Raw genomic sequence first — 17,354 nt, 5'->3', positions numbered from 1 at the left:
CTCCTTATGTTCCTGATGTATCAGTGTCGTGAGTCTGTGTCTGTAAGTTCTGTCTGTGTGTTTCCTGTTTTACTTTGAAGGTCCGTGTCTCAGGTTAGTGTATTCTGTCTTGCTTCCCTTGTCTCGTCTTGGCCAATTAGATTCAGGTGTGTCTCCCTCCTGTGCGCCACTTCCTTGTTACCGAGTGTGTGTATTTAGTGTCCGTGTCTGCTCCTGCTCGTTGTCGTGTCGTACCCTCACCAAGCGGTGTGTTCTGTCTCCCTTGCCGGTTTAGCTTACGTTTGTGTCTCTCAGTTTAGTTCAGTTTGTGTCCAGCAATAAAGCTGTTAAAGCTCACATCTGCCCTTTTTGAGTCTGCATTTGGGTCCTCCATCCCTGCCTGCGTGCATACAGCCATGACAGTTTCTAATAGCTTATTCCTGTTTTTAATGAAATACAACAATGCTGAGGTCTTTGTTTATTTATTTTTTGTTGCCTGACATGCAACTTCTCACAGGAAAGGACCCACAGAGAGGACAACTGCATTGAAGTTCCAGCCTTCAATCAACAGGCTGTAGCCAAAAGAAGCAAAGGTAATTGGAGAGTATGTATGCTGGGTGAGTAATGAGCTAACTGTACAGCGGTGCAGCAGAACAATCTTCAAAAATATAAAGCAATTTTTTAAAAAGGAATCTCAAAATTAAAACAGGAAATAACAGAAACAGAAACCCAAAACTATGACAGGCAGGGCAGCCAATTTTTGACTGCCATCTCATATGTGCAAGACTCGTGTGAGTCACACTTATTGATTTTTATTTTAGTGTAATGCCGAGCATTTCGTCAAATATTTGTCAAAAATCATAAACAAACATGTACATCATCTCTGTTTGTGCACAAAATTATTTTTTGTTCACTCGTGTCCCAGCTTTTCTAAAGGGGAAACAAGTGTGACACAGAAACTGATAAAATTACATGCATGTCTGGTTCTAAATAAACTGTTTCTGCTCTTTTCTTTCTTAGTAGTATACCACTTTAGGGTTTCTAATAAAAAAGGATAGTTGAAAGCAAAATGGAAATTAACTTTCCCCATAACTGAGTAGACACAACTGACAAATCTGCTCTTAGTTCAGCATATTTCTAAAGCTTGCACTTCAATAGCAGGGTATACAATTTTCTAAAGCCTCACACCAACCCACAAAGCCTTATCTTCATATCTCTTCCCGTAGGCTGTTAAAACAAGCGATCAGTCCTTGTCCTACTTTCTCTCAGTAATGTAGGTGGATGGAGAGAAAGGGGAACCAGACGATGCATCATAACTGCTGTTAAGAGAGAAGCTTTATGTCCCAAGAGTGGGCTAAAACATGCACCAAATAAATCAGGGACTCATTATGGAGTCCCTACAACCAAGAATCCCAGAGAGATTACAGCAGTGCTGTGCCAGATCTAACAGCTGACTACCTCACATACTGTGACTGATCCTCAGAGAGAAGTGTAAAGCCAATGGTACTCCACCACGAGAAGATAAAGTAGAATTACTTGAACCACAGGCTTTAGGGGGCAATTTCGGTTCTGCCTCTATAGGACAAAAACACACAGATGGGATCAAGGCTCTCTGTGTCCTGTATAAATGTAAATGAGAGAACTCACACTGCTAAGTCACTGAGTCTCTCTGTAGTCAGTCTACCCCTGTAATCCAGTCAGAGTAACAGAATTCAAACCAGATTTCATAAAATTAGAAATGAGAAAATAGATTAAGCAATGAAATATTCAGGAGCAGCAGTCCTCCCATATCAGCAAATTGATTTCCAGGCTTAAATCACTCGGCCTACCTATGAGCACCGAACGTCCATCTCCAAGAGGGTAGCGTTGGTAGCGTGGCACAGCAAATGGTGGCAACTTGTGGAAGAGAGGCTGCAGTAGCGGCTCCAGTCTAGAAGCTGAAGGATCCGAGGGGTAAAACAGGTTGAAAATCTGAGAGCAGGCTGGACGAAGCTGGCTCACTGAGGGTCAGAAAACACAAATAACAAGAATGACCATAAGAAAGGATTTCAACCTGAGTCAAGCGAGCCCTTTGGATAAGTGGAGTGATGAAAGCAAAGTGAAAATCAGTTTACCCTAACCCAGTGTAAACTTTGTTACAACGTTTTCATAGAAAAACAACATATTGATTGTATTAAATTTAAAACTACAGTACTTAAATACATGTTTTGCATCATTTCTCCTTCTTACCCTGAACAGCGGGCAGCACAGTGCGTCTCATGGCCAACACTAGGCCCAGCGGGCAGCCCAGCAGGAAGCAGTCCGATACCTCAAAGTCAAATCTGCCTGGGTTCAACACCAGACTAGTACTACTGCCGCCACGCACCTCCGTTCCCTCCTTCATCAAACTGGAAGTTTAAAAAAAACAGACATAATATACATCATTCATACAGGCAACTCACATTTAACATAATTCAGTACAAGACAAAAATATAATTAGAGTTCTGACATCTAGGATCTGAATACGCAGAAACTGGGGAGCGATGAGTAAACATCCCCCCGGCGCTTAATGCTAAATGCTCGGTTGGTGGAAGGGGTTGAAACAGCAAACAGTGATGGAGCAGCACTGACATCTCAGAGGGGGAGTTGGGAAATTTATAGCTTGAATGGGCCGTCAAATTGGGAGGGAGCGTTTGTTATACCACTCGAAAACAGAAAGACATGTTACATGTGAATGATGTAGTGCAGCCCAATTTGTCTGCCTGATTTAGCTCCATCAACACCATCAAGCTTTTTTCCCCTACTAACTGGTTCCATGGTCTAAGAGTCCAAAGGTGTACAGTGTATGCCCTTCTCTCACCTGTAGTTTTTCCATTTCCCTCTCTTTCCTCTGTCTTTCTGCACATACTTCCATTTATAGGTGTTTGTTTCTGATCTCTGGCTACTTGCCTGAATAATCAAACATGCTCAGTGCTTATTCTCATACAGAAAATAAATAAGAAAAATGTTATTCAAAGTTTCCCTTTAAAGTACACACTTGTATTTTATATAGAGGACTTATAAGACTCATGTATTTTATATTTCTATATTTTTTTCTCATAAAACATATTGTTCACTGTATCCACACATTTAATTCTGATGCAAGAGAAAAATATTAAAGAGGACACTTTTACGAGTGCTTACAAGCCTTTAATCCCTTTAAAAAAATGCAAAAAACCTATATTTACTATGACATGTTTCTATTTCTTTTGGGCTGTGTGTGTAGGGGGGTTTCTCGCCCTTCCTCAGATGCAGGGCTGATGGTCCCCCTTTCCAAAGCCTGAGGCTCCTTCCTATTAAAAGAGAGTTTACTGCCTACTGTCAGCAAATGTCCCGCTCAAAGGGAATTGTCGTATCTAAATTAATATAAGGTCTCCGCCTCAATACGTAAAGTGCCCTGAGATGACTTTTCCTGTTATTTGGTTCCAAAATAAATTGAGCTAAATTGAATCACCATGCTATCTTCACGCTCACATGCACTAATTCACAAGCTCTTCTTTGGCAAAAAATGTTACTGAATTAAGATAGTGCTCATGATTCACAGTAGCTAAATGGAAAATGTGAAAATTTTATGGAAGTGATTAAATGGACAAAAATACACAGTCCATCACTGGTGTGTACATAACATTCAAACGAACGCTTCACCCTCTTAACACAGATTAAGGTGCATTCATCACTTTTAACATCTCTGCTTTCCATGAAAAATATGAGCAAGTAGGAAATTAATACAAAAAGATCATTTTATAACAGATTTCTGGCGTGTGTGTGCAGGATTCAGCTAACATGATGAAAAAAGCTGGCAGTGTAGCAGGGTTACATGTGCAATAAGACAACATTTTAAATGAAAGTAGAGGTAATCCAAAATCTCTTATGGTGAACAGTTGAATGTTGGAGCAGTTGACTTGTGATCCTTTTTCTTTGTCCTCATTCAAATGTAGGCTTGCATGTTTTAACATTCTGGGGTTGTTGCAAGCCCTGGGCCTAAATGACTCAGCCAGAGCAGCTTTTCACCCGGTCTTCACAGTCTGCATCACACTGACAGTTGTTTGAACGGCCGAGTTGGTCTCAGACAGAACCCACTGCTGCTGAATGACGAGATCCATTTGCTTACGAGCAAGCCAACATTTCCCATCAAGTCCTACACAAAGAGGACGGATTAGCCAAATCAATAGTGCTTTGATTGCTTTCTGATTCTATTTTTAGCTTTTGTCTTCACACACACACACACACACACGTACACGTGCGCGCGCGCACACACACACACACACACACACACACACTTGACTTCATTCACAAACAATACACACAAATCTGTATTTACCTGAATTTGCAAATATAAATTCAAACTGCCTTGCAAACATCTGGACACAAAGCATGCCCGTCTTAAATGTAAATGCATCACTCAGCTAAATGAACTCTATATTACTGCATATCCTAAAAATCTGTAAAATAATTAATGGTACTGAAAAACTAATTAATAGCCATACTTGCTGGATATCATGACTTCCATTCAAATTGTTTGCCATGTGCAGTGAGTTTATTGCTTTTATTCTTCCTCCCCTCACCAGCAACCAGTCGCGGCAGATGGCCGTCCCTCCCTGAGCCTGGTTCTGCTGGAGGTTTCTTCCCGTTAAAAGGGAGTTTTTCCTTCCCACTGTCGCCAAAGTGCTTGTTGATAGGGGGTCATATGAATGTTGGGTTTTTGTCTGTATGTATTATCGTAAGGTCGGCCTTACAATATAAAGCGCCTTGAGGCGATTGTTGTTGTGATTTGGTGCTGTATAAATAAAACTGAATTGAATTGAATCCATGTTACAACTCTAGGCAAATGTAAGAGATGGAGTGTGGCAGTTTGCAAAGAGATTTCAATGATCAGTGGGCCTAAAGATGAAACGTGCAAATTCATTGAAACGTTTTGTGCAAATTTCTAACATTTCTGCACACACATTAGTGAACTACACCACATCCACATCTTCACTTTGTCTTTGTTTGAAAGAAAATTCATTGCTACAGAAAAGAATTCCTGAAAATTAAAAGAAAGCACTCTTGTTTGTGTGTGATTCATTGAGAATTGTTTACACAGTAGACGTACCCTTGGGATTTGGATGACTAAAACACTGAATATATATTGTTTAAATACATTTTCATGTTAAATTTATTTCTGCTGTCCATAAGATGCTGGAGTGTGCTATAGCTCAATGAGTGTTATTTGGCCCTGTTTTTATAGGAAGTGAAACATTGTTTTTGTTGTTTAGTGGCTGTCCCATCCTTTTTTTTATTTCTCATTGAAGTCGACATTATTGTCAGTATACAAGATAAATCTGACACACATCACATTTGTGGTGGTGTTTTTGTGTGAATGGTTGACATTTTATGAGACCTAATGAGTAATGAACGCATGCTGTGTCATTACTATACTAAACAGATCTGACACTGATGCCTCCACATCAAGCTAAAGCACCTCTGATTCTGTGATGGGCTAGCCAGCCATTCTCCAAGCAATCTTCACATAATCTCATCTTTTTCTGAGTAGTTTGAATAAATAAGATTTACATATGTTAACAATGTGTTTTGGTGCTTTTTTGTAGGAAATTGTGTCTGTCTACATATCATTGAAACTAATCCAAACAAACAGAGACATCTATGGTAAAATAAATGGTAAGCATAGCACACCCTTCTGGGTTTCCACGTGAGAAATGTCGTGATCATTTGTGCATTATCTCAAGGGCAATTTTTAGTCTGGAATATTGCAAACTACAGGGTGAGAGCCATCAAAAGGAATTGAGGAATAATGTTCATGCAAGAGGAGATTTAATAAGCCCTCATGGTGACTGTAGGGGGAAAAAAGGCAGACCCAGGCGAGGAGCTTAATCAGGAGTGTAGAAGCAAAAAGTGAGAAGGGGCATTGATGTGAACTATGTGGCATAACTGTGAATTGATGAGATCCTATTTTCAGTATGTCTGCTTAATGGTGTAAGCCTAGTAGAGCATGTGATATGCAATGGGAACACTGGTTGCTTGAACTAAGTCAACATGGCAGTCGTTCCCCCTTCAGGCCCCAGTCATATTCACCCGCAGTTCTCAGTCTCCATCACAAACTGGCTGGCAGAGGTACAAACAGGCTATTTATAGTCCAGCAGACTATAGACAGGTAGAGAGGATGTGCAGTCAAGCTGTAAATATTGATACAGAGCAGGGGTGACTCAGGGCAAAGTATTCCAGACAAACCTGGAAGAGGGCCAGCACACAACATCTGGTTCATCATATAAAGCTGTAACATTGCTGATCAACAATGGCTGCTCAGCAGATACAGATGTTGAACAATGAATAAAATCATCTTTTATGGTGTATTATTTTTAATATCACAATATTGATGAATGTTATGAAAACAAATAAAGAAAACTAGGGATTAAATTGCTAATGGATTGAAAAATGATGCAAAAGAAAACAGCAAGTCAAAAAGGGCCTGTCCATTTTCAACATCACCCACAATCTAATACTAATAGATACTATCTTAAAAAAACACTTGGTTTCACTTTATTAAAGACACTTAATTTCTTTTGTTGTGGGTTAAGTTCTTTTATTCTGTTTCACCTGGAGAAAAAGCTGTGCTGGCCAGTGGACGAGGTGTCTCCATCATAAGAGTCGCTCTGTTTACGGCTGAGTGGTGGGCCGCCCTGGCCTTCGTTGGGAGCGGAGATGTCAATGTTGCTTTTGCTCAGCCTCTTGCTAGAGCTCAAACCTGAGCTGGACTCCCCCAGCAGGCCTGAGTTATCCTGAGAAAAACATGCAACCTACTATAAGACCTCAAGTCACAGCAGTGGTTACACCCCAGAAATTACACATAACATGATGGGACTTGATCTGTTTTCCCAGGTGAACAGTTAAATGGAGGAGGAGAAAACTGTCTGCAAGAGTGAGTCTATTAGACGTGAGGGGATCTTAATGGAAAAATAGGGCTGAGAGGAGGGAGGGAGTACAAGGCGGGGATCATGCAAGGCGTAGAACAGGGAAATAACAAGCTGCTTCAGGATGGCAGTTCGGCACAAATGTCATGATGAATATGTTACATGCACACTGCAGGAACTCTAGCCCTCAGGAATATTCAGATCCCCTTGAAATCCAGCATGGAGTATAAATTGTGACCCAAATGTATGACGAAGGCCCAGGAAAACACAGGTATGTCATTTTGATGTTTATTATCATACATGTCCAGAAAGTGTTTTGTTTCATTAGACGGTAATAGTCTTCCCTGTGCATCATCAGTGTCTGTGTCCCTACCTTCAGGCTCTCAGTGCTATTGTTCCTGCTGCTATTGTTGGGGCTGCCAGGCCTCTGGTGGTTGCTGAAGCACAAAGCGTCAAAGCACAGAACACCACCCACACAGTCGCCCATCAGGCAAACCTGCACAGAAAATATATGATATAGAGACCCACTACATGAGATTCACTCAGTGATAGTAGAACTGGAGCAATGAATTTAGAAAACAACATATGTTACTGGAACTAGAGGGCATGACGCTGACTTTGTCTTAGTTTCTTATTGTATGCAAACAGAATATTGTAGGTACCACAGAATAACTGCTACAGTATGCCATTAGTAAAAGTTAGTATGCAAGGAATTTTAGTGTTTTGTAATTATGTAGTACATTTATCAGTGGACAGCAATAATAAATGTTGTTATGATAATATTAGCAGGTAAAAGCTAATAAAATAAAAATTTTAAAAAGTTGCTGTACAGCATTATTCTGCAGCTGTTTCACTTCTGTGAGCAACTCCTCAATTTCCCTTGGGTATTGCATTGCCCAAATATTTTTTATGGAGAAAACATTTCCAAGAAAAGCATTCTCAAAGATACAGTTTATGCAATAATTAGAGGCCCCTCCAAGTTATAATTCTCACTCAGGTATATTGAGAATTTGGACAACTAGAATATCTCCAGTTACATTAGTTTGTTTCAGTTCTGCTTTACTTTCCTGCTTTACTTTCTTGCATAGTTGTCTCTGGTTAGTTGTGTCTTGTTTTGAGTTCACAACCTCACTTGCCTCACTGTCTAGATTAAGCTTGGCTGACTCTCATCGCCCTCCTGTTTCCTGTTCCCTGATTACCTCATATGTACATGTAGGCTTATCCTCCTCCATTATTATCTTAGGGTTTGTTTGCATCTCTCTGTATTATTTTTTGAATTCAGTTTCTGTTAGTCTGCCTTTGGTCTTGTATTTTAGGATCTGTCTGCCAATAAATTGGTTTTTGCTAATCGGGCTGCCATGAAGTCCTTTGGTCAGCAAATTGGTTAGTTTATGTACTCCCAGTCAAAAATCTGGACACACTTTGAATTTGTTTTTCTTTTTGTTTTGTTTTTTGTGTGAGTTTAGGTAATACGTCTTTTTTTCTTGTCAATTAACCAGTATTTAGGCAATTCTGTGACTACAAAAGTAGCATCTGGCTCAGCACCAAGCAGTAATACTTGTCACACAAATATCCTTGCACTTTCCTTCTGTATCACTGAATACATCAGTTTTACCAATGCTTGTTTTCAGTGTCTTTTGGAGTTGAAGACATTGCAATTAGTCTGCAGAATTAAACTGAACACATCAATTTATTTTATTTTATTTTCGCATCAGTCTAATGATGTTAAAAATATGCAGTGTTGGAACTTGGTAATTACAACAATAGTAATTACTAGGAGAGAAAATACTGAGAAAGGATGCCGGGCAGTTTTAGACATAAAGCAGGAGTAGAATAAATTATGAGCTTAAACACAACATCAACAACATCCTGCAGCATACAGTATTGACACACACACACAAATCAAAGATTAACAGGCACTGACATCACTATCTTTATCATAATGGTCCTTGCACTGTTTTGAGGATACTGACTGTTAATGTAGATGGCATTGACCATTAGCTACATGTATTTACTATTTGTCATGCACCATGAAGTCCTGAGCATTTTCAATTTTTTACCATATAGTGCTTGAAGAACTGAATTGTAACTACATTTAAAATAGTTCACATATTTGGCATTTAAGGGCCCAAATCCAGTGTGTGAATTCAGGTCCACTGTGAACAGCATTCTCACAGATTATTTCCCCATTATGAGATACAGCCCATGACTAAGAGCCTTGTAAGTTGTTATGTATAACTAAAAGAGGAAAATGTGGTCCAATTCAAGATCTGGTGCTCTCTGAGGGTCTGAGCACCCACAGTTTTCACACATTAGAAAGCCCACTCAAAAGCAATCTTTGCTCCATTGACTTCCATTAAAGGGCCTAAAGCCCATTACTAAATGATGAGAGACAAGAGAGTAGCAGTTCCCCTCGCCTCTCAATGCTTTTCTAAATAGAAGAAGGCACTACAGACCTGACCGCTGAACCCTTGACCGTCTTCTGACTGCAGGAAACTGCGATAGACTTGGTTGGCCCGGTCAATGACGGTCGCCACAGCATCCTGGTAGCGTGGAGAGACAATGGCGAGGAGGGGAAGGGCAGCAAGAGGCAGGTGGTCTACGCTGCTGGACACACAGCTCTCATCATAGCTGTACGGGTTGAGACTGGAGGGGGTGATGGTAGGAGGACAGGAAGGAAGAGTTTAAAGAGGAATAAATGGATGAAGAGCAAGAAGGAAGATTTCATTATTATTTCATACCTTAAAAGGTTTTTTTACCACTTCGTAAAACACCAGCGCAATGGATTTTTTAATGTAGAGAACCACTTTTTTTTCTGAGGTTTTGATGTTTGGGGGAGGCCTGAAAAAAATCAAGACTGATGAAGTCTTTTGGAGCTCAGTGACCTGTCTTCTATTTGTCACTGTTTGTTTCTGCTTCATGACGGGCCTCAAGGACAGCCTAGCTGATTTTTGATAGCTTAAACACAACTTAGTTTTGTCTTATCTGGACTATAGATATAGGAGAGGGTATACGAATAATTTATATACACTGTAGGGATTGGATGAAGATGCTTCTTATAACAGCCGTGTTTATCTCCTTGTCATGTAAGAATAAATGAACAAAAAAGATTAAAAAACAAAGAAGTTAACAATGTCTAAAATCAAAGCATCATCAAGAAAAGTTCCTCCAGTGTTATGTGATTATTCCACATCCATTCTTGGCACACGATATCTGAATTTAGCCCAGGTTTTTCCACAAAGCTTGTGTAGGCATAAATGCATTTGTGTGTGGTTATGTGTTTGTGTAGGCAGGCAAGGTGAGAGGTAGAAGAATGTGATCTCTAGAAATAAAAATTATGTAAACAAGCAGCTACAGCAATGAGAGCAGAGTGTGCATTTTTACCGAGCGTGCGTGTGTGCGTGCGTGCACACACAGATCAGACGGAACACTTTTTGTGACAGCGTGGGGAAACAGTAAAAGATGGCATTGCCCTGCACTGTCTCCTTGAGCTGCACTTCTGCCACCATCCATCAGCTGCTCTGATTACAGAAAGAACCACCAATGCCACACCAAGGCTGAAATTCTATCAGCAACCACTGACACTTCACAGAAGTTTAAGTTGTGTTTTTTTTTCTTTTTAAGTTTTCATTACATTTTTGACAACAGTTTTGGGTACATGCAATTGCTCTACTGAGATACGGGTATCAATTATAATGTTATCACTGTTTAATCCAGCCACTACAGATTTTCGATCCTGTAAATCAGTAAACAGTTTTTTACAAGCTTTGACACACATCTGTGATATATTTAGCTTTACGCTCCCATGATGTCTGCATATTTTATTTGGCAGATTTCTACACCAGAGGTCCTTCTACAACCGTGCCCAGTTTCAAACCATCTTTCACGTGTTAACAGTTACACTAGCTTACTATTTTATTTAAGATTTATATAGAGAGATTTAGCTCTTTGTAACTCAGCTTGAAAGCAGGCTTGAAACTCATACACTGAATTTATAAGATAAATGCTTAATTTAACATTGGTTTGCGTTATTGTGCAGTTTTTGGACAATTAATCAAAAATGAACACACATAGTAGGCTGGATTTGTGTATGGTATTAAGGACTGAATGGGTGAATTCTGATGTACAGTTCAAACTGTACATCAGGATGTTGAAATATTATTTAAGTGACGTTAAACATGGCATGGCTTCTGGTGCCAGACAGGCTCGACAGAGTATTTCAGAAACTGATGATGGACTGGGATTTTCCTGCACAACCATCTCCAGGGTTTAAAGAGATCCAAAAAAGAGAAAATAATCAGTAATTGGCAGGAAAAAATACCTTTTTGATGCCAGAGGTCAGAGGAGAATGGCCACACTGGTTTGAGCTAATGGGACGGAAACAGTAACTCACATAACCACTACAACAAAGGTATGTCCATGTTCTGGTGGCTTCTTCTAGCAGGATAATGCACCATGATAAAAAAAAAAAACCCTCTAATAATATCAAACTGCTTCCTTGAATATGATATATATATGATCTGTTAATTGTTCTTAAATGACCTTCATAGTAAACCGATCTCAATCCACCTATCTACCTGTGGGATGTGCAGCTGACAAATCTGCAGCATCATGTCAATATGGACCAAAATCCCTGAGGACTGTTTCCAGTACCTCATTGAATCTGTCACAAAGACTTACAGCAGATCTGAAGACAAAAGGAAGTATAATCCAGTACTAGGAAGCTGTTCCTAATAAAGTGTTGGGTGCGTGTATCTGCAGCAAGAGCAATCCATGTGAGTCCTGGGCTTCCAGCAACACAGCATTCAGCTGTCAGCCAGTCACATATACAGTGGATAAAGCCACCTCCACAATTCTCATTGTCACATCAAGCACACTTATTCAGCTTGATTTTAAAAGAGAAACTGTCGGTAAATTGGTTTGCTTGTTGCAAAAATCCCTTCATTCTCTGCTCATAAAGCCGCATAAAAAATGCACACAACACAAGAGTTTCACAAGAAAAACCACAGATGTGCCCCTGATTGGTGTTGGAATACCCCCTGTTGAGCCCTTTCTCCTTATTTGGCAAGTCAAGTTCACATTAAGTCATTTTAAGTTCACATTAAATATCGAGTAGGCACAGCTGAGAAAAAAAGAGGAATATGAGAGGAACAACAATGACTTCAGAATCACCTCTGTGATGGATCGGGGGAATTATGTGTTGCAAACTAAGAATATTTAAATCAAATAAAACCAGTGTATTTGTATATGTAGTGTAAACCAGATTTGAACCGTGAACTTCTCTTAGCTTAACTCCTACTACTCCTAGCTACATGTCAAAATATGCATACAGCTTTTATTGTTATTGAGAACTCTGGCATGCTCTTATTTAGATGCACAAGGTAAACAAATTAAAAATTCAATGCATTTTGATAAAAATGGAAGTTCTTGTTTTTCATGAAAAGTTGAAAACATCTAGCAGAGTAGAAGATGAAACCAGAAAAGAAGTGCATCTTCCTGCCTGATATTCAGCAACTGACCAGAGTTGCCACACACATTGAAATGTCTGCAAATTATGACTGCTAACAGTTCACACGATCTACGAGTAAAGTCAAATACAGGGAAAACCAACTGCCTGCAAGTGAGGCGTCCCTGTTACAAAGGCTTTTTGCCTTTGTAACAGCTTTGCTCACAATATAATTGCCATGTTTGAACTTATATATATTATAACTCAAAGAAGAGTAGCTTGTCAGATTTCAAAGAGTTCCACAAAACACTATACATCTTCCAAATTCATGCCCAACAACAATATTGCTGAGTAGATGTACAGAAAAATGTGACAGTGCTGTGTGAAGGAAAGTGACTGGAGTTGTCAGGGGTTTTCTTTCTTACAATTCTAAGTTATAGCACTAAATCAGTGCTTGTGTGTTTTACCTGTTATGTTTCCAGAAGTTTTGCTAATAGCACTTTTTCACTCTGATGTGTAACTGACAGCAGATCTTCTAAGACTATTCACCCTGCAGTGTATGAACTCTGCTCTTAGGGCAGCTTTCTGAGAGTGTTTCAACACCTCAAGCTGCTTTCATGCAGATTGTAAAAAAAAAAAAGAGAGAGAGAGAGAAAAGAGAGAGAACGATAGAGGGGGAAAAAAAGAAAGAAATCCTTTGTAATGTATTCGCTGTTGCTGGAATGGTGCCGCTATCTGCATAACAACACTGTCACTCCCTCTACAGAGGCCGCTGTGAAATATTCAGTTCAGGCAACTGCAGCACAGAAATGTCAGGATATTACTCAGGAGCAAGGCTTGTTGTGCAAAAACAGAAGAAGTAGAAGAAGAACTAAAAAAAAAACATTAGGTCACCTCATAAATTGAATCAACATAAATTGTTTATCCACTGCTTGTTTATTGAGCTTTGGAGCTGAGAGAAAAGAATTCCCAACATCCCAGCTAAGTACCACTGCGGGTTTGGTCCAAGCCTTGTGAGGTCCTGATCTTATTAAAGTCTTGTTAACAGATGTTCCTCTCATACACTCACAAAACACACTTGCTTTTGGAGAAATGCAAAAAAACCCTGCGATTAACATTCCAAACACAACTCTACCTCTGAAGAGGTTTCACAAGTCACACGACAGGAACAGAGGTTTTACACCTGCTGCACTGCTCCACAAATGTCAGGTGAGACACTCATTATTTGTGTTGTATAATTACTTGATTATGCAAGCGCTTGTTAGTATTAATACCATGGAACAGCCACTGTTTTACATTAGAAAGAGTGCACAAATAGGATTTGTTTGTATGCGCATGAACCAGACTCTTCTCTATTTTATAAAAACATCCTTGAAGGCTGCAAGTTATTCTCTGCACAACATCCATTCTTCTAATTAATGTCAAGCAATTACTGCAATCTTTTTTAAGACAAACATGTGCTTTGAAACAGGGTTTTGCTATCAGACCATCCAAATCCGATCTGTATTTATTGGCTCTAATTAATCATAAAAATGATTTGATTTCCTTTCCAATGCTGGTGATCAATAAAAACAGAGCTGTGATATTATCTTTGTAATCTGGATTTTACAGTTCAGTATAGTGGTGGATTTAGACTCCTAATTAAGAGCCTAATGTAATATAGCAGACCACAGGAATGACAAATTTGGCATCAATCAAACAGCAATGAGATGGCAGATAATTCAAATGTACCACTTGGGAGGCTTTTTGCTCCTCAAAAGAGACGCACCAGCATCTCCTTGACTGACAGACGAGCGTGCCTCATGTCGCTGTGACGTTTCTTCCATCATTATTTAAATTCATGAGTCATGCACTCACGAGCAGCGGCACATTTACCTCATTCAAATCTCCGAGCTCACGTTCAAAAAATGTCAGCTAAGAATATACGAATATATACGTAATATCTGCATGTAATGAAAGCGCATGACTCTGAAGACTCCCATAACAGGAAGCATTTTTTTTAAAATGGGTAACATCATCTTCATATCAGCTGTAAGGTTATCCTTTACATTCGAAGTGAGAGAGGGTTTTTCATTTGCCTGTGATTGCCATGTTAAGTTACTTAGTGCCACTTAAAGGCAGGGTAATTACAATACCCTGCTATATGTACTGAAGTCTTCCTCGACAGTGCATAGTAATGTGATGATGCGATGATGAAGAGCTCCACGAACAAAGCGCGGAGACTATAAAGCCAAGTAAGCCAATTAAATCTCGAACCAGCCTCATCGCACACAGCATAACCTTGAGACAGACTTTGTTATGCTGCCCTTCAAACCTGTCGCTTCTCGCCACATAATGGCAAACTGAAAAACTCTGAAGTCACTCAGATTTCCTGCCTAATTGCTTTCCCAATTTCTTAATGCCTGGCTTAGCACTGCATAGCATTTACGCCATTAACATGAACAGCAGCAGCACTCTGCTGAGCCTTATTAATTAGAGAGAGGGGGCATGGAAAGAGTATTGGCATGTCCTCAGTCACCAATGGCCAGAATAATGAGCTTCTACCCACCGAACAGAGGTCATTCTCCCTGGAGACGGACAAGTCAAAATCCTTGCAGCTGCCCTCGTTTGGCCTGAACACTGATGGGTGTACAGTGGCACTGAATACATTATAGTTTACTCTCCTGCTGCTCAGATGAAGATTTTAAAAGCTGAGATGCTTCTATTTAAATTGAGGCTGCAGAGGAAATCAATTTGAGAGCTTTCCCAACTCGTTCCGTGTGGGATGTTTTTTTTCCAACTGTGTTTATGGATTACGAATGTGTTTCTGTGACGCTCTGTTCCTCGTCAGCACTCCCAGGTATGTTCATTAGTACAGTGGAGCTAATAATAACTGCTCTGAGCCTTGTGGGACACAGTAGCTCTTGTACACACAGCAACAAGAAAACTGAAAAACATGTTTATTCTGTATGGGAACCTTATATGGTACACAAGGAACTACCAAACGGAGTCCAATATTTGTTTGTTTATGTGAAAGTTTCTCTTTGAGGCGCTAAGAGGTTTTGCCACCTCCACTCCGTGGTGTGATTTTCAGCCAAGCTGTTACCCAGAATGAGAACAAATTACCCACACTGCAGTAATTCCTTTCTGTGTGGCTTATTCCTAAGATGTTTATATTGACATCCAAATAAATGAGACTCCAAACACCCACAAGTTCAGCACTATCATTAGAGAAAACACTATTAAATGACAAAAGTGTAGTTGACTGAGTGCTGTGCCTTCATGTTTGTAGGCATGTATTAATCCCTACTGACCACACATATTATGAGAGTATATTAGAGACCTAGAGCCATCTGCCCAAAATAAAGTTTTATATATTTTCACTGCAGATCAGAAATACAAAACAACTTCAAACTGCTATCAGGCAATTGTAAAAAAGATTCAGATAAACTACTGCAGATGTATGTTTTAGTATCTGGTTTGCCTACATTAAAGGACTGACAAGTTGTTTTTTGTCAGCTACAATATGTATTTAGCATTTAGCATTTAGTGTGTATTAGTCATACTGACATGTGTTTATGGTAAAAACACAACAGGTTAACCTATAAAACAGTTTAACAGTGAATGAATGAATAAATTGAAAGGTACATAAAAGTAGGGAATTACTATTATTATTTATATCAATAGCAATATATTTGTCCAATCTAATCCTGTAAGGTACTACAGGTACTGACGAATAAAGACCATACCTGTAAAGCTAATCTTTTCTCACTATACAAATACATGAACTTTGACGCAAAAAGTGGAGTTTCTCAGTGTCTTCTCTCCCCATGACAGCGAGAGCAGCAGGGTGTACTACAAAGCAAGATCACTGGCTTAGTGAGCCATGTAGACCTTAAAAGCCAGAGTTTCACCTGGCTGGATCACCATGGTAACTCAGTACATAACCTAGTCCAAAACAGGTGATGTTCAGAGTTTCAGTTTGAAATGGGCTGGAACCTGTTTTTAGTTTATTAACAGTAGGATTTGCAATAAATAAAGTGTGACATAGATTCCCTGCTTCAGTTTCAGCAGCACATACTGTGTGTTTTACATTGTCTCTGGAATTTCCATGTATTCAGCTGGTGACCCAGTAAGTGGATACATTTTTATCTTTGTCTTTTTAAATCTGCTGCTGAGTCTTCTTTTTTCATACTGCTGGAATAGCAGCTAGAGCACAAATTAGAAACTACAAAAACATTTGCTGCGATGGAATATTAGGGACACATTAGGGGAAAAGAATAGTGTTGATCATTTTGAGAATAAAGTCAAAATTTCAAGATTAAAGTCAAAAATGTATTTTGAGATGTGAAGATTACCGTTACTGTTTCACAACAAACTGCCATGGCTGTTATACCCTTTACAAAACCTTGTTTAAATGAGTTGGTGACACAAACTGATCAGCCACCTTGTGATAAGACATACATCCTCTGTATTGCACCAGGATATCACCATTGATAACCTTTCATCTGTCCATTTCAAGCCATTCCCTTTTGTGATAATCCACTCGTCTGCATTTGTGTTTTTCTGCCTGACCACAAGCATCTTTTCAAAACCGATTCTGAAGTACGATTTCACTAACTCAGAGGGTCCAGCAACCGTGGCAGTTTGTCTTGAAACAACAACTGTAATCTCCATATTTTGACTTTAATCTTGAAATTTCAAATTTATTCTCAAAACCTTTATTTTTCTTAATGTGGCACTAATACTCCTTCCTAATTTGCAAGCTGTTGGATCAACAGGATAAATTTTACTTTGATCTGACAGCAAACTAAAGATTTTCACATCTCCTGTATTTGGCAATGAGACAAAGTTGGAAATGAACACACTGAGTAACCTTTAATGTTTGTGTGTCTGCAGTCTTAATCTCTCATGTTAGAAATAAACAGCAGCACACCGAGCAGAAAATAAGTATAATAACTATTTATTTCACCTGCACTTGTAATGATCTAATCAAAAGGTTAAAGATTTTTTTAGGAGTATTA

The 17,354-nt window shown here is 39.3% G+C and overlaps 1 protein-coding gene across 3 annotated transcripts in view; it reads right to left on the bottom strand.

Annotated features, from left to right (window-relative positions):
- Positions 1–17,354, bottom strand: part of pitpnm3 (PITPNM family member 3) — a 113,142-nt gene that overhangs the window by 23,565 nt on the left and 72,223 nt on the right. For all 3 annotated transcript variants that reach the window (XM_084951473.1, XM_084951471.1, XM_084951472.1), the window contains exons 6-10: positions 9,362–9,551; positions 7,279–7,401; positions 6,592–6,773; positions 2,209–2,366; positions 1,809–1,979 (exon numbers count right to left, since the gene is read on the bottom strand). In XM_084951473.1, coding sequence (XP_084807599.1) covers positions 1,809–1,979; positions 2,209–2,366; positions 6,592–6,773; positions 7,279–7,401; positions 9,362–9,551 — 824 coding nt within the window. The remainder of the gene's footprint in view (positions 1–1,808; positions 1,980–2,208; positions 2,367–6,591; positions 6,774–7,278; positions 7,402–9,361; positions 9,552–17,354) is intronic.

This window comes from Perissodus microlepis, chromosome 14, assembly GCF_051167445.1.
Source record: "Perissodus microlepis isolate ML-2025 ecotype Zambia chromosome 14, ASM5116744v1, whole genome shotgun sequence".
Lineage (NCBI taxonomy): Eukaryota > Metazoa > Chordata > Actinopteri > Cichliformes > Cichlidae > Perissodus > Perissodus microlepis.
The sequence above is the reverse complement of the archived record's forward strand: the minus strand, read 5'-3'. Positions and strand labels throughout refer to the sequence as shown.